Source organism: Rhododendron vialii, chromosome 6a, assembly GCF_030253575.1.
Source record: "Rhododendron vialii isolate Sample 1 chromosome 6a, ASM3025357v1".
NCBI lineage: Eukaryota > Viridiplantae > Streptophyta > Magnoliopsida > Ericales > Ericaceae > Rhododendron > Rhododendron vialii.
Window position 1 is genome coordinate 3,117,211 of NC_080562.1, and position 21,030 is coordinate 3,138,240.

The 21,030-nt window shown below is 38.9% G+C and overlaps 2 protein-coding genes and 4 non-coding genes across 15 annotated transcripts; 4 read left to right on the plus strand and 2 right to left on the minus strand.

Moving 5' to 3' along the window:
- Window positions 1–1,933: 1,933 nt before the first annotated feature.
- LOC131330945 (uncharacterized) lies at window positions 1,934–8,885 on the minus strand. The gene is made up of 16 exons (XM_058364702.1): window positions 8,434–8,885; window positions 7,684–7,745; window positions 7,534–7,601; window positions 6,815–6,936; window positions 6,437–6,542; window positions 6,255–6,306; window positions 5,743–5,860; window positions 5,610–5,640; window positions 5,497–5,520; window positions 5,194–5,318; window positions 4,660–4,741; window positions 3,951–4,073; window positions 3,805–3,858; window positions 3,658–3,727; window positions 2,987–3,020; window positions 1,934–2,551 (listed from the first exon to the last, which is right to left on the minus strand). The coding sequence occupies exons 1-16, from the start codon at window positions 8,612–8,614 to the stop codon at window positions 2,211–2,213; spliced, it is 1,593 nt and encodes a 530-aa protein (XP_058220685.1). The 5' UTR covers window positions 8,615–8,885; the 3' UTR covers window positions 1,934–2,210.
- A 2,333-nt stretch (window positions 8,886–11,218) lies between these two features.
- LOC131331594 (small nucleolar RNA snoR64a) lies at window positions 11,219–11,290 on the plus strand. Its single transcript, XR_009201409.1, has one exon. It is a non-coding gene; the product is annotated as a small nucleolar RNA snoR64a (small nucleolar RNA).
- A 66-nt stretch (window positions 11,291–11,356) lies between these two features.
- LOC131331712 (small nucleolar RNA R38) lies at window positions 11,357–11,440 on the plus strand. The gene has a single exon (XR_009201511.1). It is a non-coding gene; the product is annotated as a small nucleolar RNA R38 (small nucleolar RNA).
- A 58-nt stretch (window positions 11,441–11,498) lies between these two features.
- Window positions 11,499–11,591, plus strand: LOC131331597 (small nucleolar RNA snoR20a). Its single transcript, XR_009201411.1, has one exon. It is a non-coding gene; the product is annotated as a small nucleolar RNA snoR20a (small nucleolar RNA).
- A 202-nt stretch (window positions 11,592–11,793) lies between these two features.
- On the plus strand, window positions 11,794–11,875 carry LOC131331711 (small nucleolar RNA R38). Its single transcript, XR_009201510.1, has one exon. It is a non-coding gene; the product is annotated as a small nucleolar RNA R38 (small nucleolar RNA).
- Window positions 11,876–14,387: 2,512 nt separating this feature from the next.
- LOC131330946 (protein BASIC PENTACYSTEINE6) lies at window positions 14,388–20,321 on the minus strand. 10 transcript variants are annotated; one of them, XM_058364709.1, is made up of 4 exons: window positions 20,143–20,321; window positions 16,175–16,291; window positions 15,860–15,968; window positions 14,388–15,756 (listed from the first exon to the last, which is right to left on the minus strand). In XM_058364709.1, exons 3-4 carry the CDS (start codon window positions 15,911–15,913, stop codon window positions 14,839–14,841), a joined length of 972 nt encoding a protein of 323 aa, XP_058220692.1. In that variant the 5' UTR covers window positions 15,914–15,968; window positions 16,175–16,291; window positions 20,143–20,321; the 3' UTR covers window positions 14,388–14,838. The 10 variants fall into 10 exon arrangements, with proteins under 10 accessions (XP_058220692.1, XP_058220686.1, XP_058220689.1 ...); XM_058364703.1 differs by having other exon boundaries at window positions 15,860–16,037; window positions 20,143–20,303; XM_058364706.1 differs by having other exon boundaries at window positions 15,860–16,087; window positions 20,143–20,303.
- Between the last annotated feature and the right edge of the window lie 709 nt (window positions 20,322–21,030).

Below are 21,030 nucleotides of genomic sequence, written 5' to 3' on the forward strand. Positions count from 1 at the left end.
AACCACTCCACCGTCTTTATTTCAAGCAAAATAATATAAACTTCAAATTTTCACCTCTCTCTCTCCCCCTTTCAAAACCCTAAATTCCCTTTCAAAACCCTAAATTTTCAGTGTGTTTCACATACCCCTCTTAAAACTCTCATCACTGACCATGGTCCCTTAGCAAAGTGCCAGTCTTTTCCTTGGAGTTATCCAATTTTTGACAAGCTGGAAGGTTGATGTGGTGTTCGCGATTTTCAATCTTATATGTGAGTGCATGAGTGCGGCTTTGGAGCAAGTGGCTGGGGATAGACTGATGTACATTTGGGCTGAGTTTGCGTGTGCTCTCGTAGCGGTTGGATTCGCCATCGCAGAGGTTTTGTGGATGAAGTAGAATAAAATCCGCATTGGCTTCTTGGACTTGGTGGGTTTTCTAGCAACAATTTTACAGATTCTATCTTCTGGTATGCAAGTTGTGTACGTTTATCACCATACAGCATTTCCAATCAAGTTCTCTCTGTTTTCCCTCATGTTCGCATTAATCTCTGCATATCACAAAATGTTCATTTTTGGAACAAGAAAGGCAAGTGCATTTGCTCCTGGTCAATCAAAATTTGAAGAGCTGAGCTCAACTGCCAATTCAGCAAAATCCACCGGTGAATACATAGGACGCTGGAAGTGCAACAAACTGATGCAATTTCAAGGAATGAAGTTTGTGGTTCTAAATGTGGCCCCGGACTTTCTATAATTGAATTCTATTTTTTTAGTACGAAAAACGCTCTATTGTTTCAAAATTCAAAGATCAAATCTTGATTCTGTGGTAGATCTTAGATTGGAGCAGTACATGGTGGGCAAGAAGCTAAACTTTCCGAGAAAGATACTAGCTATACAAACCTCACAGAGAAACCTAGATGTTGAAGCGGGGTGATTTATCATATTCTATCTCAGTGCAGCTAGATAAACTTGTTGATGGGGCTATGGGTGAACCTGTCATAGCAGCATAAAATCTACTGTATGATTTAGGCCCCTATTCATTTTATAACCATTATTGTTGGTAAAAAAAAATTCACACTGTCCTTTCCCCCTCTGGCGCATACTCGATGAAACAGTTGCCATGTATCTCCCTAGCTAATAACCCATGTTCAACATGAATACTGGAAAAGTTAGAAGTAGAGTTTCTTTCAGTGATTTCCACTCCCACAAAAACGAGTTTTGGAAAAACAATTTTGTGAAAAGGCATGAGAAATTCTAAATTTGAATAGGAATCAGAAGGAGATTTGATAGGTTGATTCATTGTAAAACACGAATACCTTTCGATTTTGCGAGCCCGCCAAAAATGAATGTATGAGATAATTCTAAAGAGAAAGAATAATCAAAATCGTTTTAATTATCTCACTCCCAATTGGTAGAACTCCTTGCCTTTATATAAGCACGGATCATGACTGTTAGCCAAAGATCGCGTCTCTTTGATTAATCCCAATAGCCATGTCTTTTCATAATAACCATGTATATTCATGCGACCCTAATAGTTATACCATTTTGGTTTGATCACATCTATTCATTTAATCTGAATAGACACATCTTTTGTGATTAGTATTGGCCAGGGAAACGAAGGTAGCAGAGAACAAGGTTTAGGTTTTTTTTTGAAAGAAAAATGATTTTCACTCTTTTGTGCATAAATGGACTCTATTTCTTGTCTTGTAGTGTTACTAAAGGACAAAAAATGAAGTTCGTTTATAAAAAACGGCCGTATAAAAATCATTACCGCTTTTGAAAACAAGGGCATTTTTTAATTAAGATTAAAGTTACTCTATTAAGTGGGTGTGTAAGCAAATGAGAAATTTTATGGGTTCATATATACATAGTACAAAGAGAACTATTGTAGCAAATTCACCATAAGCACCAATGTGAACGCCAACCTTTTTTTTCCCCTCGGAAACCTTGCAAACACAACTTGAAAACGGCATTTCCCTTAACGAAATGAGGTAAAAGTACAAGGCCACATCTCACAATCAAGTTCCGCCTCCCCATCAGAAATTACAATTCAATTACGGAGGACTACTTCGACAAATGGCCACAATATATTTTCACGAATGTAAAGGAAAACAAAACAAAACAAATGAAAAGTCCCAATAACAATGCCGATACAGTAGCCGTCAATTACAAAGTTTGCTTCGTACATTTCTCAAAACGAGAACAAAATTTCAAAATCAATCCCAGCAAACTGAAGCTCACGACTTCTTGGGTCTTCCTCTTCCCCTCTTACAGGATTTCGGTGTGCCTTCATCACTATCTGCAATTTTCTTCTCCTTAGGAGGGCGGCCCCTTCCACGCCCACTACTTTTTGTCTCCGTTGACTTGGCTCGACCTCTACCAGCCTTTCCACCTCGTTGACTCTTCTTCCCATTTACCTGCTCTTCACTCTCATCGCCACTATCCTCCTCTAGGTCCTCTGACTCTGACGAATCCTCCTTTGACTTCTTCCGCTTCTTAGAGTCCTCGGATGTTTTACCAGCACCCTTTTTGGGAGTTCTCTTAGCAACTGAATTTTTGCTTTCAGGTTCTTCACTCCCTGCAGCAAGCGTATAACCGGACTCAATGACCTCACAAAGTGCAACATCTCAGTACAGTGTCACACAATTGAAGGCCGCAACATCGTCACTGCTAACACTCTGGTCATTTTGGCAGAGCACATTATCTAGAAAATATTTTGTGCTTTCTGCTGTTTGCTGCAGGGGAAAATAGAAGGCAACTGAAAACTTTTTTTCCCATGGTCTACGGAAAAGGAGTTGATTAAGGTGGAAAATGTGTTTTGCCTTTAAATGTGGAAAACGTTTCCAGGATCAGCAGTACACCCACACCACACCTACCGAAACCAGTGGCACCATCATTTTCAGGGTTCCAAACATAACCATTAATAGAAATGTTTCTCGGGGAAAACACTTCAAGCTCAAACAAACGGAGCTTAGTATGAAAAGCATAAACATTGTACGACATCACACCATACCTTCGACAAAAGCTTTGCCATCATAAACGTCAAGCTGCCAAAGAATAAGAGAGAATTAGCTGGACCATAAGATGCGCTATTTACCGAAACTAAGAAAATAGAGTAACAAACAAGCATGTGCACACTAAGCACATAAGATAGGAGCAGAGAATTCAGACGGGTAACAATTGAAGAAGTTTATATAACACCAAATGCTCGGGTGTAAAGCTAAGGATGCGGCAACTTTCTCAATTACAGAGCACAAACTGATTTTCCTCATACACCCCATTCCAGAGTTTTCTTTGATTAAGATGGTTTGAGAGGCATGTCAACAAGGATGGGGACTATCAACCTGACATACTTAATGCTAAATCCTTCCAAAAATAATCTACCAAGAATATAAGTTAAATTGAAAAACCGCAAGGTTAAATTACCAAAGGAACTCTAGAAACTGATCTATACTTGATGCTTTCAGTTTTTTAACAAAAAAAGAATCCTCGCATCATGTAAAGATAATTGCATATTTTCCTATTGTTCAAGGCACATTCCACCATATAATTTCCAAAGACCTTCAAATCATTTGTTCTTTTCTTTGTTGAAAAAAACAGAGGTGAAATTAGTACTCATAAGTCTGAAGTGAAGTCCATAAATCAGAAAAACAATCAATTTGAGAAATAAAAACAAGTATCTACCTGGTCAAGTCGGTCACCAACGTTTGTTCTATCGACGACCACCATGGAATGAGCAAATCCACATGCAACACTGTGGAAGAAATAGACCCCCATTGAGTACATTATATGCATAAGATACCCACAAACAAACCCATACCAAATACCAACCTGATGACATGCATGCCATCAAGAATCTCTACTTTCTTGGGAACTGCAGAAGATCTACAAAGCATAAACCAACCCAAAGTTTGTAACATGATAATTTATAGAAGCTCAAAGATAAAGAAAAGTAGTATTGCAGTAAACAAACTCACTTCTGTCCGGCAGGTCCATATCCCAGCTCCCCAGACTGAGCGTGGCCCCAACTTATGCAGGAATTATCAGCACCAACAAAATGGTGCATGCCACCGGAATCCATGCAACGTATATTCCAGCCACTGTAAGAATGACAAATACAATGTTGCATGCTTCATTGTGCTGGGTTTAACAAACATTTCAAATCATAACTATCACTCCCTTGATGTTCTCCTTCAAGAAATTTTGCAGCTAATGAGTCACTGGAAAGCATATACATATTGATAGGAAGTAGGATTACTATGGACACGAGTCCAGTCAAACCCTCCTCAACCTTCGGATCATAAAACAGGACTTGCAAGATCAATGCAGCAGTACAATAACATTTGAAAGGGCAAAATAACCAACTTATTCGACTTGATGAAAAAGTATTTTCCAGCGCTCAAATAGGACTTTTCCAGCATAAATGAGACGATCTATCTCACCCCGTAACAACCTAATAACTTATATTTCCCCCATTAATCAACAGAGCGTATGCTTAGTTTCAATGTCATATGTCATAAACACAATTACGCGCCAACAGCAAGCAATGATGTGACTCAAAAGGATATAGAACCAGATCCGAAAGCAAATAGAAGCTGCATCACATCTAAATACTGGTAAAAGAAAACCCAAAACACGCCACCAATTTACAATAGATGTTAGAAAAAAAAATGCAATAGACCAGACCTTAAATCCATCAGAGGTTTAGGGTACATCCAGTCATCACCGGTGCTCTTTATTTTGCCCCACATATACAACTGTCCTCCACCTGAAAAACAAAGAAGTTTTTAAGGTATGTAACACTGTATCATTGCTGATTAGAGGGTAACTTAAAGCCACCATTCACACAAGAGGCAAAGACACACACACACACACATATATATAAATATATGCATGCCTGCACAGATAATCATTAGATCCAAGAATCCAAAAAAAGGCGAATTATAGCAGAAATTTCTATCGTTGAAGTAATAAGTGATACCCCATTCCCTAAAGGAGAGTAAAAAATACCCTAAATCTGTTGAAGGAAAGGGAACAACAAAAACAGGAGGGCCAATTTGGTAGAAAACAGTTTGAGAAAGCCTGTGTACGGAAATCATCTTTTGAAAGTAACAAATATTGGAAAAGATGGCAGTGCAAAGAATGAAAAACATCAGCCAGAAATTTCCTTTTTGAGATCCAATTAGATTTACAAACCAATAAAGGAGCAATAAAGCCTACCAGCAGTACACGAAGAGTTAACAGAACCAGCTGAAATCACAGCATTAGGAGGTAGAACATTGTGCCTTGTGAAAACATCAACACGGCGAGGAAGCCACTCATCCTTCTGTTCTCTATGTCCAAGCCTATACCCAGAACTCAATAAGTAAGGAGACAATGGAAAAGGGAAAAGAGACTACAATTCCTGTAAGAAAACTCAGGTTTCGTATCCAGCAATTGGAATGCTTTGGCAGTCCTCAAAAGCATTGATCAAAAGCAACACACAAAGTAGCAAAGTTGAAACCTAAAGAAACAACCACCAACCTTCCATAACCACCAAAGCCCCACCTGGAAATTGCAAAATGCATTAACTATTTATATCATAAACAAAGAGTGAGAGAAAGTGGAAAAAATGAACTGATTTTTGTAAACCTTACGTGTAAACAAAGCCATTTGAATCCACAGCCACTGGATACCCAAACATAAAAGGTGAAGTCAATAAGACTAGAAAAGAAAGCAAAAGGGGAGAGAGTTGACAAAAAGGTCTTATACTCTTATGCAGTTCAGTACCTGTATGATTTGTCCCACAAGCAACTTTCACTATGGTTTCTCCAGCAAGAGAAGTTAATGCTTTTGGGCGTGGTTGGCCTTCATAAGCAAGTCTTACCGAGCTATCTTTTGTATTGAACTGTGATGAACAAAAAAATTACAATGAGTAACCAAACCACAACACGTTAAGTGCATTAGCAGCAGAGTGCCACACACATGCCACACACCCATACCCATAAACACTCTCTTTGTGTGTGTGTGTGTGTGTGTGCGCATGCATGTATTGGAGCTTTTAGATAAATTAAGGAGTCTGGAGGAGGGACACAAAGGTCTGGAATAAGTCTAGACTCTGGAGAGTCCCAATTTCTTTACATTTTGACCCTAAACTAAAGAATCTGAACCATTAACATGTCAGAGAAAACACATTGGCTGACACAATTGAGGATGTGTAGGTGCTTCACAACTGACCGTATACACAGCATGAAGGATGCAAATTAAGGAAAACTGGAACAGGTTGCATTACTATAGAATACCTCATTGTCTGTTCCATGCCCAAGTTGTCCATATTGTGGTAGACCAGCAGTCCTAGAAACCAAGATCATCGAGACATAAGTAAATGGTAGCAAGCGGCGAAGATGGGAACTTCAGACCCGGAGAAGTCAAATACTAGATTATTAGCAGTATGAAGAGGGAAACAAAAATTCACAAACCATACAATATAGAAGCTCCTTCAGCAGAAGTTAACCACGCAGTAAAATCACCACCACAGACAGCACTTTTAACTTCGGAAACAAGACAACGCACTGGAGATGACTCAATTTCTACATAAAGACAACAAGAAATAAATGTATGACATCATTTCAGGCAGAACAGCCCTTCAAAGATTTAGTGTCCTAAAAGTATGCAGTCCTAAATAGAATAAAAAAATAATTAAACACTTTAAACAAATGTCCATCATGGTGCCTGGGAGTGTCCGACAAGCCAAGTGCCAGTACTTCTTGATTGTAACCACTCCCTCTGCAGAGGGTTATTTTTTTCTGCGTTATCAGTTAATCACAAGACATCAGTAGGCCAAACCGTAACGGAAACCCACCATTCTTCATGGAACCAGAGCCCAGCTGCCCATGTTTATTCCAGCCAAAGGCAAAGGAGATTGCGTCTTTAGTTACGACCACAGTATGGCTCCTTCCAGACCCTGCTCCAATGATTTTATGCCTGGAGGAAGTAATAAAAAATAAAAAAATAAAAAAAAGATGTCAGTAAGACAGTACGTGGGGCGATCAAAGGCACAGCTTAGCAATCTAACAACATCATGAGCTAAATGATAAACACCTCCCATATTAACTCTATCTCAAATCTTAAGTTTAAATCATATTCCACTGACACCTAAAATATGACACATCCCACATTCACAATATCAACCCTGACTAAATGGCAGAAGATTCATAGCTCTGCCCAAAAAACGCTGCAGTGAAGTAGCAGATCAGGAACTCCGCTACACTTACATTGCAAACACGCAATCACCATTGCAGAATTAAGGTAGGTCGAACTTCTCATGCTTGACCCACTACATGAAATTGTTTAAGGTCATTCTAAAACCACGGGAGAATTATGCAACCTAAAAAACCTTTATCAAACTACATTATCAAAACTAAAGACAAAATTGAAGCAGAAAATTTCAAACCCAGGAACCCTCAAGGTAATAAACGTAAAGACTAAAGAGTAGCAGAGACGCGAAATTCATATATGAACTTTTCTAAGAATCCAACAACAAAAAAAAAAAGCACTTCCCACAGCAACAATATAACGTACTTCGAAAGTTCTGAAACAACTGTTGGTCTATCACGCTGAATTGTATCTCCGTGCCCAAGTTGCCCCTTCTGCACAGAAACGGATGGTTTTAACACATGATCAAGCAGTAAACAGTTATCAAAGTGTACGCATTGCACAATCCAGTCATGCCTCGTTGCGCCCCCAAGTATAACAACGTCCTTCAACATCCAAAGCCACGCAATGACAAGATGCTACATACAAAACGAAAAGAACAAACCGCATTACATCAAGGCATGAATCATACAACAAAACGGGAATCAAGGCATACCCAAGGACACCCACAACACAAGTTAGAGGGCCCTGCCATCACTTGCGAGAGAGGGTGTAAGAATGCATGTAAACTTGGTTGCGTGCCTTAACATTTTTTACATTTCAAAGTCTCCACCAATAAAGTGTCTCTGGTTAGTATAGTTTTTGCTTTCTGTTTAAATATTTTACTTCAAATATCAAAAATCGTATTCCGTTACAGATTTCCTAAACTATTAGTAGCTTTTTTTTATTCTATTTTGGGAAAAAAAAAACTATTCTTGAGGAAAAAATATATAGTATTTTCAAACCCTCAGAAACTGTTTCCAATAACCCCAAAGGGAAAAGATTTTCGCACTCTATTTTTTGATAAATACACTCTAAATGTTGTATTCTATTGTGTTTTCAAAAGGCTAATGATTTTTGCACTCCACTTTCTTCTATATGCACTCCAAAATTTGTCCTTTTCTTCTATATGCACTCGAAAATTTGTCCTTATAAATGCTTGGAATTACACCCAACAAACACTCAAAGACAAATTTCGGAGTGCAAAAATCAATTTTCTCTTTCTTTACTACAGTAAATAAAAGCAGAAGTGACAGTGAAGATTTGAGAGGAATGAAAAAAGGTTACCACAACCGGAGACGACGGTCCGAATGTGGACGCCGATGAGCGGCCGGAGCCTCGACGGAGAGACCAAGTTGGATTCGCCGGCGATCTTCTTCCGGCCGACGGTGTCCCAGCTGGTGGTCCCACAGAACAGCAGCTCTCCGCCCTTCTCCGCCTCCTCAACCTTCTTCTCCACCTCCGACATCTCCGACCGTCCCCGACGAAGTAACGGTCTGAAAATTCAAAAAAACCAAAGAGAATCGCGGGAAATCGGCCGTGGAGGAATTCGTTGCCCTAGATCCAAATCGAAACCCTATTTTGGTTGAAATCTAGCAGTAGTAGTACTAGTAGGGTTTATAGAAAGGGGAAAAAATGGGATCGTTTTTTTTGGGCGGACCGAGAATGCGACTTTATTAATTGTTTTGTTTTTAAGAGGGAAATAAATTGGGGCAGTGGAGTGGTACACGATTAGATTTGCACCGAGTTTTTTTTTGTTTCTGTTTCTTTTCAATTTATATATACTTCTCTTTGTCTTTTGTTATAATAGGGTAAATTTCATTGACAGCTCATGAAGTTTGTCTTAATGACGAATATCCCTGGCGCAAGAGAAATACTAACAATGAGCGGGTTGGAGTTTGTCTTGATGACAGATATCTCTCACGTAAGAGAAATACCAATGAACGGCTTGGGATTTTTATGTGCGCTTCACGGACACCCCTAATTTTTGGTAAGCAATTTTTAGATTCTTCTGGTGCAATAATCAGTGAAAAATTCACATGTTCTTGAATCAGATTTCAATACCTGGTTTAGAATAGTGAAATTGGTGGCTAGAAGCTCTAATTAACTATTTGTGTCCTAAAAATAGTTGCTCAAACGCAGTTTCTATGCTAAAAACAATTACCTAGGTGCTGAAGCTGGGTATATATGTAGGTGATTAAACTGAAATTAGGTGCAGGAAATATGAACTTAAGGTGCTGAATCTGTATCTTGGTTTGTCTGTCCAAACACGTGATGGAATGAATCAAAAGTTATTCATATCTAAATATATTCACCCATTCTGATAACAAAAAATAATAAATATTATCAACTCTCTTTTTTTTACTCAAAATGACTTTTGTTACCCATTGAGTGAGCTATTTTGATAAATAAAAAAAGAAAAATAAAGGGGGAGGGGAGAATTCAATCATAACTATTTATTTTTAACTACTCGATAAAACTATTTCTTTTTTAGAAAACACAAATTTATTACTTTTGGGTCAAAAAATGAAAATTGTGAGCTTTTTCTATTACTCATTATATTATTAAAAAAAGTATATCCACCAATGTAAGTCACTTTTACTAGCTAATTTCATCATGCATTTGGTCGAGCAGTAATTAGTTGGTGTCAGTCAGATGAACATTGGCACTATAAGGGTTTGATAGTTATTTCTCCTACGTGAGGGGTATCCATTACTAAGACAAACCTGAGAGAGGGTGTAAGTGAAATTTGCCTTTACTTGTCACTGTCACTCAGATTTTTCTCTCTTTTTCGCGAGGCTTTTTTGGGGATTCTGCGGGGTTTTATCCTCCGAGGGGCAATGTAAAGTACTTTGGTGAGAGATCCTGCTGGGTTAAACACGTGACCCTGTCTACCAGATTTTTCTTTGGTTGGAGAATGACAAAACTGCCACTAGCTTTCAGGGGGAAAAAAAAACTACGAACACAATTTTTGCACACAACTCGGACACCCTTATGCATAGACGGAACCGAGATTTCTTGTACAAGAGGGCCGCATTATGAACTACTTGCTTTTATTTTTGTACGGCGGTCAGGTATATTCGAGCCAGCTTATACACATCTCAACTAATCATCTTACTCGTTCAATCAAAGGCAAGTCGTTTACGTCAGGACTAAGGGAATTGAAAATAAAATACTTTCATGCGGTCTAACTTAATGATCGAATCTTGAACAACTATATGGAAAACATACTCACCAACCATCTGGACTAACCCTTGAGGTTCAACCCGAAAAACTCTTTGTTGAGTCATTATTTCATACTTTTTTTTTTTTCCCCACACGGTATAATTAGCGGAGTGTGTTAAGTTAGTTCGAGGTATAGGAATTATCCATAGTCCTGATCCCAAACTACCCACGGAGGAACTCGAACCTCCTCCTCCTAAAGGAGGAGAGTGGTAGGCAGCCAACCAACTGCAGTGGTTCCTATTTCATACCTAATCCGTTTTGGGGGCCATGCATGTAAAGGTTTAAAACTAATAAAAAATAAATACTAGATAATTACAGGTAAGCCTATGCATAGTTTCCTAAGCATAGTTTTTTCATACCCACGGGCTTCTATTATTAACTCAGGTCCATCAAGTTGATATGGGCCTCCAATTTACCATTTTAACCAGCTCGGCCCAAAACCCACACAACCGAACTACTACTCTCAAAACCCTAGATAAAGAACCTTATAAAATCACACACATCCATGGCTAATTTCTCAAAACCCTAGATTTTTTAGACTACGAATCCCACTTCACCCTTAGCCCCTCCTCTCAATCCATCACCAATTCAATTCTCGTATTCGAGGATCTTTGTTTTCTGTTTGTTTCCTGCGAAAACTCGTGGAAAAGTTGACGTTTTTCCTCCCTTTTATCTCGATCGCGTGCGTTACGTTGAGCTAGAAAACTTTCGATCACTTTTTTTTTTTATTACTTTTGAGCTGGGAATCTGTATGTTTGCTTATATTTGTACGTATATATAGATTTATGCCTGCGAATGTTCTTATCTGTAACTACCCAGATCCTGAAAAGGGGCCAATTGATGAACTTTTTTTTTTTGAGTTGAATACTCGGATTTATCTGGGTATTATGATTCTCACTCGAATAGGAAGATCTGATGCCTCTCCTGCTTGATCAGTAGAAGATTTTTTTGGTTGGTTTTGTTTTATTTGTTTCTTAGGTCATGTAGGTGTGGATGAGGAGAAACATACCAGTATACAGTTATCCCTGTCTGATTTATTTAGTGCTGATACCTCTTTTCTGACACTATGAAATTGTCATTCTGCATATTTTTTTTGTATATTTTCTTCGGTTGTGGATTTATAGAGAGCCTATGATGACAACTTTTGAATTTCACTGAAAATGCAAGGTTTAATATTTTTGCTATGGTGCTGAAATTCTTGAACTAGGACGGTCTGAGGCTTTGAACTAATTTGTATATTTGTGGGTCGATGATATGACTAAGATGTGTTTGAGTTTGTCACATGATTTGAGTAAATATAACTTTGGGTAGAAACAACTCCAGATTTGTTTTAGAGATATACTCCGTATATATGCTTTCTTGGTTTGGTACTCTTTTAAATCTTTTGGCTCTCTATTTTCCGGGAGGTGGGTATTCTGTGGTGTTTGTGGATGATGAGCTCAAAGAAATCACAGTTATCCCTGTCTGATACATTTGTGCTGAACTTTTGTGATCTGACACAAACACCGAAATGTCTATGGCCAGGTGGCCCAATGCCCGGTTTGAATGGTGATCCTGATGCTACGGAGGTGTTTGTGGGGATGTATGTGAATGGGCTGATCAAGCATCTGAACTCGGGTTGAGTAAGCGTCTGGATTGACGAGTTGAACTGAGATGGGTAATCTCTTCCGTTCACTTGTCAACACAGACCCCTCCTCTATCCAAGCCTTCTTTTTCCCCAACGTCTCTCCCTGATACGAATTTCTAATTTTGATGAAGTTATGTAAAGTAAATCATGCCTGAATATGTGGCTACGATTTGTCGGAGATCAGGATCTGGGTTATTAGTGTATTGGTGATTGGTGATTGGTGATTGCTGTTGATTTTTTGTTCACTATTTGTTTCTGGAAAACATGTGTCTCAATTTATTGCACAATTTGCACTAGAAATTGATGTAGAGTTGTGAATTTCTTGTGTTTGGAAAACAATGTCACGTTGCTATGTATTTGCCTTGTTTGATTTGTATGCTTGATATGTATGCTGTCATTAGCTTCTGTGTAGTTGTTGAGCTAATGGTTTGAAATTTTGATTTGCTTTTCCAACACATTTATAGCTTGGGTTCTTACGTCTGCATTTGATTCTGGCGTACATTAGATGTTCAGTGAGTCAATTTCAATTGACTTAGTCAGCTACATAATACATTTGTTTTAAGATTTGATAATTTTGATCCTCATTAGTTTTTTTTTTTTTTTGAAAAGTAAATAAATATATTAGAAAGAATGCATTAAGAGAATGCCATATACAAAAAGGTGTCATACGATAAAAAGGCCCTATACATTTTCATGCGAAAGGAAAAGTTCAAACCAATTTGAGAAATGGTCAAGAGACGGATAACAATTTGTCTTGTCCCAACTATATAAACTATTTACCACAAAACTTATGCAACGGTTTTTCATCCCTTTCGAAGCATCTAGAATTTCTTTTCTGTCATATGATCCACATTAAACAAAGAGGAATCAGATTCTAAACCAGCTTCCTCTTCTTTCCCACTTTAGCCCATTTTCAAGCAATTAGGAGTTCCATCACATTTCTTGATAAAGCCCACCTAATCCCAAACCAATAAATCACTGTGGTCCAAAGTTTCTATGCCACCGGGCAATGAATAAGGAGATGATCAACAGTCTTTGCATCTTTTTTGCACATACAACACCAATTGACGATAATAATTTGCCTTCGGATTAATTTGTCAATGGTGAGAATTTTATCTTGAGCCGCACACCACAAAAAAAAAACTTACCTTCAATGGCGCTATCGACTTCCAAATTGCTTGCCAAGGAAATGAAGGGTTACCCCTCCCACAAAGAGATTGATAGTAGGATATCACATGAAAAGAACCATCTTTTGATAAATTTCACTGCACCTCATCCTCCCCTTCTCCTATCCTTCTAATATCATACACTCTAGAAATCAAAGCCAACAAATCCTCTTCCTCCCACTCATTAACATCTCTTCGCAAATGGATGTCCCAAACTATATCTCCTTCTTGAAAATGGAGACAATCAAATACGCTAGCTTCCCTGTCACAAGCCAACATAAAAATACTTGGAAATACTTCCCGCAAACTCACTTCCCCACACCACACATGCTCCCAAAACAAAACCCTTTTCCCATCACCTACCGCCAAATAAGTATTTTTTTAAAAGCATCCCACCCATTCATTATTCCCCTCCAAAGCGCCACCCCATAAGGCAAACGCACTTGCAAAGATGACCAATCCCCCCATTCGCAGCCATACTTCGTAGCTACTACCTTCCTCCACCATCTCTCTCTTTCACACGCAAATCTCCAAAGTCATTTGCCCAACAAAACTTGATTGAACAACTTTAACTTTCTCACATCCAAACCTCCCTCTCTAATGGGCACACAGACTGTGTCCCAATCAACGAGATGGTATTTGAATTTCTCCCCCACCCCTCCCCATAGAAAATCTCTTTGAATCTTTTCTAATCTCTTTGATCCTCATTAGTATAGTGAAGTTTGTTTGAAAATGAGTTGATTTCAAATGGGAATTTTTTTTTTCTGGAAGAGCAAATAAAACTACACAAAAGAAAACAAGATCGAAAGATCTAAACAAACATACCATCAAAATCAAGTCACCCAAAAAGAAGTTCCAATGTTGGAAACTATCATTTCTATCATGGAAATGGTGTTTGGAAAAACTAGTCGTTGCTATCTCAACTGTTGCTTAAGAAATCAACACTCACAGGGATTTGATCCACCGCACATTGGTGATGGTCAATTCACAAATGCGCAGAGTTCCCAATCCACATCCACAAGAGGTAGGGATAGAGGGTGGTGGGGAGGCTGGCGGAAGGGGTGCAGCGGACCAGTGGTAAAGCTTAACAAGCTTCAAAATCTATTCAAGCTTAGTTTGTTAATTTGATGAATCAACAGCTTATCAAATAAGCACAAGTTTGAACATTAAGGAAATAAGTCAATAAATGGACCACAAATGATTCTCCCAAATAAAACCATAAATGCTGAAACATGAACTTCTGAAATATTAACACTAGTTTTACAGCTTCTGGGTCATCAGTCATATGGTACCAGTGAGCTGAGAAAACACAGCTAACTGAAGTCTGAGTACATGACAATGACCCTACCTAGAATGTTATAACACTTGTACAACAAGACTTCGAACCTTGAAATTACCTAACTTACAGGAATAGATGCCTCATGTTCACCACAATCAACTATAGCTGAACCCAAGAGAATGATAAAACAGCCATATGAAGTATAGGTTACAAAACACAGCAAAACGAAGAGAACGTGAGCAGCACTTGAATGGCTGTTACTTATTCAACAGTTGCTGTTACTTCCGTAATGATACATTTCCATTTACCTATGACCAAAAGAACCAAGAATCCATACCTGCCTTCTTAATCTGCTACCAATTTGTTTCCCCCACCCATCCAACATCTCTTGCATTCTACTTAATAGTGATGTAGCGGTTCGTTCCGTGCTTTGCCCAATGCTCCCTAAGATCTATCGGATGCGATAGATCATGACCTTCTGATGCAAGCCGGCTAAGCAACTTGTTGAATGCACTTCCACTCATCTTCCTCCCGCCAACCCTCGCGTGCTTCTTATTAGGCACAGCTGGCAGCGGATATACCGAGATGGTGGTGGTGCAACACGAAGACTGCCACCCTCCATTCCCCCACTTATAGCACGGACGAAGAACTCCAGTGCATGAGCAAACAGGCACAGGCATGGACTCGTCAAACGCCACCTGGTTCAACCCGAGGTCCTTATCCTTCCAGTCAGGCTTATTAGAGAAACCAATTTCTTGTTCGCCATTCCAGTCATGGGATTTATCAAACACAAGCTTATTCAGGTCTTCTCCCTCCCTTTTAACCCTTTTTGTAGATTTGGAAGGCTTTTTGTTGGATGTCGTCGCCTTGGGCTCCTTCGGTCTTTTATTAGTTCGCCTAGGCTTTGCAGGCTCTGAGGGAACTGGCGACATCGGGAGGGGCTCACTAGCATGCATTTCCCTTGAATTGTAAGGAGAATCACTCATGTGGGGTTGATGGTGTATGTTGTGTTGCTGGGGGTGGTGCATGTGCTTCACACCGCGGGATATTTGGCATCCTGGGGGACATGGGGACATATTGCCGCTGGTCATTGTGGTTTCACGATATTGTAGGGTCGCAATGGCATTATCTCGTTCCATAATGGCACTGTTCCGTTCGGAAATTGCTGAGTCGCGCTGTAGGATAGCCATGTCTCGCTCAGCCATGGCTGTTTTTTTCTCAGAAACAGCTAGATTTCTTTCTTGAATGGCAGCATCTCTTTCGGCCATGATGGCCATTATCTGCTTCATGGAAGGTTGATGCTGCATAAACCACTGAAACAAACCGGAAATTTTAGAGGCTAAAAATACTATAGCATTCCTGCATAAAAAACCCAATATGTGTAATTAATTTCAAACAAACAAACTACTCTGGTACCTGACCCTGAGGTGGTTTGTGTCGTCCATTTTCACGATGCCCACTGTCATCCATCTGTGATCCACAGTTGGCACGAACTGCAGTAGTATCTTCAACTTAGAGATCTCTCCTAGAAGAGCAACATGTAGTCAAATGAGCGGAGACAGCTACCCAGAATAAGAACTCCGTAGCTCAACATCTGAAACGCATAAGGATTTTTTTTGTGCAACAGCATGTGTCAAGAGCATCCTATTAGAAAAACTGGAAAAGGGAGTACAATGTTACACTTCCAACAGTAAAAATAGTGTGAATGGAAGGAATGTTCAACTAGAATACCATTAGAAGGTAGAAACCCATAACTTTACTGAATCTTGTGCTTCAAAGACTCGTGCTTAATCCATTACCAAAAGAAAAGAATCCATCAAATAGCTATTTGTTTGTTGACCTGTAAAACTGCCAAACGCCTCAATCAAGATAGTGTGCAATTAAATTTGGAAACCCCCAAGAACAAAAGAAAAAAGGAAAAGAAAATTTGTTGACAAACTAACTCAAACATACTGAGTCACTGACACACCTGTTCTTGGAATTGAATCGAGAAAAAAAAACAGCATCCAACAGAAATACCAAAATATGCAAGAGTTGAGCTCACATAGCGAAAAGTAGCTTTTCAATGAAAGTACTGTTCTTCAGCACTACTTGCTGATGCATGTATTCAAACCATCAGGGTATGCAAGAAGAAAGGGAAGTAAAAGATTACAGAAAGTACTGAACTGCTTGACCCATATTATGATTGCCTTAAGCACAATTACAGAAAGCGCTGAACGGCTTAACCCATATTATGATTGCCTTAAGCACAAGTGAATGTACTTATACTTAGCGGGGAGCCAAGAAATATGCATGCAGATCCAAAGACATTTCTTAAGAAGCAAGCATGAAGCCGAGGTTTTATTGTAGCACAGAATTACAATAATCACAGAATCAGTGATGCGCAGGATCATCACACCTGAAAGCCCACTCGGTTGACAACACCCAGTTCTCAGCTGGGAGAAGAAGGGTAATCTTACACCTATCCCCAGATAAGATCAGCCCAAGGAAGCAGAAGCCCCCAGCAATTACTCCAATATAACTAGACCAAACCAAGTGAAAATTCTAAACCCGAATACTCCCACATACCAGAATGCAGCCAGGTTACCCAGTTTATTTTAATGTACCATAAGGGGAAGGGTTTAGAAAGAAAAAACACGCCTAAGGAAAAAACTGAAAGCCCCTGTGTGCACCCGCTGGAGATTGGTATACATGATCTGCAGCATGATAAAACTTAGAGCGATAAATAGACTTAGTAAAACATGACTTCCAAGCATAAAAAATTAAAAACATTTTGCATCAGGTTCAGTAAACAAAAAATGATGAGTCACAGATCAAATTTTAAAGGATGAACACTGGTCATAGTAACGGAAAGGGATCAGTGGTAATGGTAATGTAAAGGTAAGTCATGTACTAACAAATACTTGCAGTTTCAAGCACACCCACCAGAGGGATGTATTCACTAAAGGTTTAACATTGTAGTGTCACGGTCTCAGTTATGCAGATGTAGGTCCAGCGGATGCAAAATAATGGGATCCAGACATAGGAAACATGGCCTTTTTCCCTCTCTGGCTCATATGGACGGTAGTGATATGCACATCTTATCGTCATGGCAATCTTAATAACTTTCCCTTCTATATTTTTTTTGAGGAATGTGCTCTTATTCGGGACAAAATATGTCAAATGCTCTATGATGAGTTCTATATTATGTTCCAATTTTAAGGAAAACAATAAACCACCATTGCTGATCTCCAACACAAGCAAGAAAAAATACCAAAAAACTACTTCAACTAGTAAATATCCATGTAGTTAACTTTTAACAAATTGGCATGTACGGTGAAACTCTGGCAATAGTGCTGCATGTTCCAAACTAAACTTCTCATAGCAAAAACGAGTTCTGACAGGTTATTAAGAACCATTTGGCCTGGTTTATTTGACGGGACTAATAATGAAGGAATATATAATTCCACGGGATACAAAGTCCCATGGGATAACTAGTGACAGGATTAATAATAGCACACACCCCGCCGTGTTATACATATCCCGGACTTTGTGGGATTATAGCCGAATTGCATTAAAAATTTTAACCAAACACCAAATATGTGGGTCCCTTCAGGTATATACTCCAATTTGATGCTCATACCCGGGTTAAATATTGAGTTTAAGGAATTTTGCTTATTATGACTTCCTAAATCCTATGCATAAGCTCATTACTCTGTTATGCACTTAAAATGGAAGTTTAATCCTGTAAGATAACATCAAATCTTGGCAGCCTCCCCATACGAGCTGGTATTACTCTTTCTTTTCCACTCTTGGCTTGTGACATTCTTTTACGCAATTTCTTCCACATGAGTCAAAAAAAATGTATTCTTTTCTCATTCCTACTAAAACGCCAAAAAAAATGTATTCCTTTCTCATTCCTGCTAAATCATACCACGATTAACTTCTAATGGATCTCCTCCATGTCATCTACTTAGGCAGAGGTCAATCACATATTGAAAAATAACCTACAACTGGAGCTCACTGGAAGAAAATGAAGGCAAACATAAAATCACAAACTTTTTACGTTCTTTCCCACACTTCTTTCTTTCATTTACTTCATGCCCATGCAAATTATTTCCGACGTTCCATCGAATTACTCACGCCAACTATATCATGTCAATAGATGGCATAATATCGCGACATTTCATTGAATTTTGTCATCTCTGAATTTCCCTCGTACAATAACTTGAGAGCTGTGGAGGAGCCAAGATTTTGGCAGAGAGGAGCACTCATACTACTATATCATAGGATTGGATCGAACCCAGTCAAAAGCCCTACCCACCCAAATAACACGGGAAATTCATTCAAAAAACCTAATTAGATTCTACTTTTTTTTCTTTAGAATTTAATCTAGTCAAATAGTTGAAGGTGCAAAATCATAATTTTCACCAACAATCAACGCATTAATTGGAGAAATCAAAATCATCTAAAAAGACAAAAACAAACTAACACTCACATTGAAATCAAAACTCAACAGCCCTACATTTCAAAGAAACATATTCTTAAAGAGATGCGTAATTAGGAGGGACTAATATTCCTTGTTGTTGAGGTTAATAGAGTGGCACTATGGTAATTACATAAGGATCATTACAATAATGCAATAATATAAATTTCACAGGGGTGCTATTGTAAAATGGCCAGGACCGACCTAGGAGGGCACGTGCCCCCTCTGGCCTCTCCTTAGATCTGCCCCTGCTTGTGAGCAATGACAAGAATTCTCGAAGCAGAGTGCTAGAAAAACCACATGCAAGTAATAAATGTGCAAATTGCTGTCACCTAATATCTGTAGCAATCCACGACAAAAGGAAGGTAAATCTTACTTTAAGCATATTAAAGACACGAGCCAAACAGGGTCATCAATCGAAATTGTATCAACAACACGTGCTCGAGTGACCGAGTCGCTAATGGTTGAATGATGAACAGTCAACCTTCAGCCAGTGCCCACGTATCCATTAGATTGACACATAAGTGCGCTTTTTCCTCATTCTTATGGTTCAAAATAAGAAGGCTTCGCTTAAAAGTTGAGATCAAACAACATTCCACTGGGAACAGCACCCATGGAAAATCAGCATAACCACAGCTCAAGAATTTCAAACTAGGACTTTCAGATTTCCAAAACTAAAACCATCTACCCAGAGTGATCAAGGTATTTACTGCTTGTTGATTCAACACTTCAGCAGCTCTACTTGAAGATCATTTCTTCACTCACAAATCTGCTGCCCAACTAATTTCAACCCGAAAAACTCAATAAACAAAGATCAAATATCAACAACATTTTAACAAACGAAATCAAGTAAATGATAGACCACGGAGCAGATTTCCAAACACTAGATCATGAGCTGAATTCAACCGTTCAAATCCAAATCCACTTCCACATCAACTTGCAGATTCCACATACCAAAACAAAATCTCAACAGAAACAAACCTTAATTACCAAAAACCCAACAAACCAAGTGTCACATGCAAAGCCACAAACATCACAGAGAACCAAAATTGAACACTAAAAACTGAACAAAGCAACACAAAACAACATATAGTAGCTGTAAAAAGGTAACCGGAGCTGAGTTAAAACGGAAATCAGCGGTAGGTATAAGCGGAGATCAAAGAAATAGCTAAAGAAGATTAAACAAAAAAAGAAGACCAAAGACAACCCATTAGTAATGAAGCAGAGAAATCACCGTGAAGAGGGAGAGGAAGAGAGACAAATCGGAGGAGAGGAGAAAGAGTCAAAACCCTAAATCGGAGGTGGAAAATCTGGTGGAGTAACAGGTTGGAGTGGGGCAAAGAAGACTCCAATTTTCCATTTGTTCGAGCTTTTATTATTTCCACTACCAGTCACCATCTTTCTTTTCTTTTCTTTTCACATTTCTTGTCTTTTTTCTTTTTTTTGGTTTACTAGTAATCCGTATATTTCGTTTAAATTTTGGAGTGTACTGTTTTTTTAGTTGTGCTGATATCACTGCACGGCTTCCACCGCTCTATTCTACCACCACTCTATGTCCATTTTCGGATCCAATAAAAATGCAAAAAATATTCGTAAATTTTAAAATATTTGAAACTAATTGTAAGGGCAAACAATTTCGCCCTTACGAATTTAGCAAGCATACCTATCAATAAGCGATTGCGCTGAATTTTACAGGGTCCCATAAATAATATTTCAAAATTTATGTGTTTTTCTGGGTCCCACATCGAGCGGTGGAAACCGTTCGGTGATCCTAGGCTTATTAATGCTGTTTTCAACAGGTAGTGGGGGAGCGTAGATTGATTGGGTCTTCGTGATCATCTCGCTTTGGACCGTCGGATGAAAGGGGGAGGTCATCAGATATTCGTCCGATGACAATGGAATTGTTGTCTGAATTGGCTCGTTGAGCTGCCGTAAGCAAACTTAATTAACCGCCGAAAAAGCCCATAGATACCAACTCTGAACAAGGGTGTGCTTCTTAACGAGAGACCAGACCGTTCAATTGGTTTAGTATTTGTGAATTCTTGTTGAGAGCTTGTATTGATGATCGAAATTGTCGACTTTTAATACTTACCGAGATCACTTATTATAGTGTTGGAATTTG

What these genes read in the sequence shown, in the direction of transcription:
- LOC131330945 (XM_058364702.1), bottom strand. Translation starts at nt 8,614, where the DNA reads ATGTCGGAGGTGGAGAAGAAGGTTGAGGAGGCGGAGAAGGGCGGAGAG. An exon ending in ATACTTGGGGGCGCAACGAG is followed by an intron (nt 7,602 to 7,683) that starts GCATGACTGGAT and finishes GTTTCTGTGCAG; the next exon opens with AAGGGGCAACTTGGGCACGG. An exon ending in GATGGCATGCATGTCATCAG is followed by an intron (nt 3,728 to 3,804) that starts GTTGGTATTTGG and finishes TTTCTTCCACAG; the next exon opens with TGTTGCATGTGGATTTGCTC.
- LOC131330946 (XM_058364709.1), bottom strand. Translation starts at nt 15,913, where the DNA reads ATGGATGACAGTGGGCATCGTGAAAATGGACGACACAAACCACCTCAG. An exon ending in ACAAACCACCTCAGGGTCAG is followed by an intron (nt 15,757 to 15,859) that starts GTACCAGAGTAG and finishes GGTTTGTTTCAG; the next exon opens with TGGTTTATGCAGCATCAACC.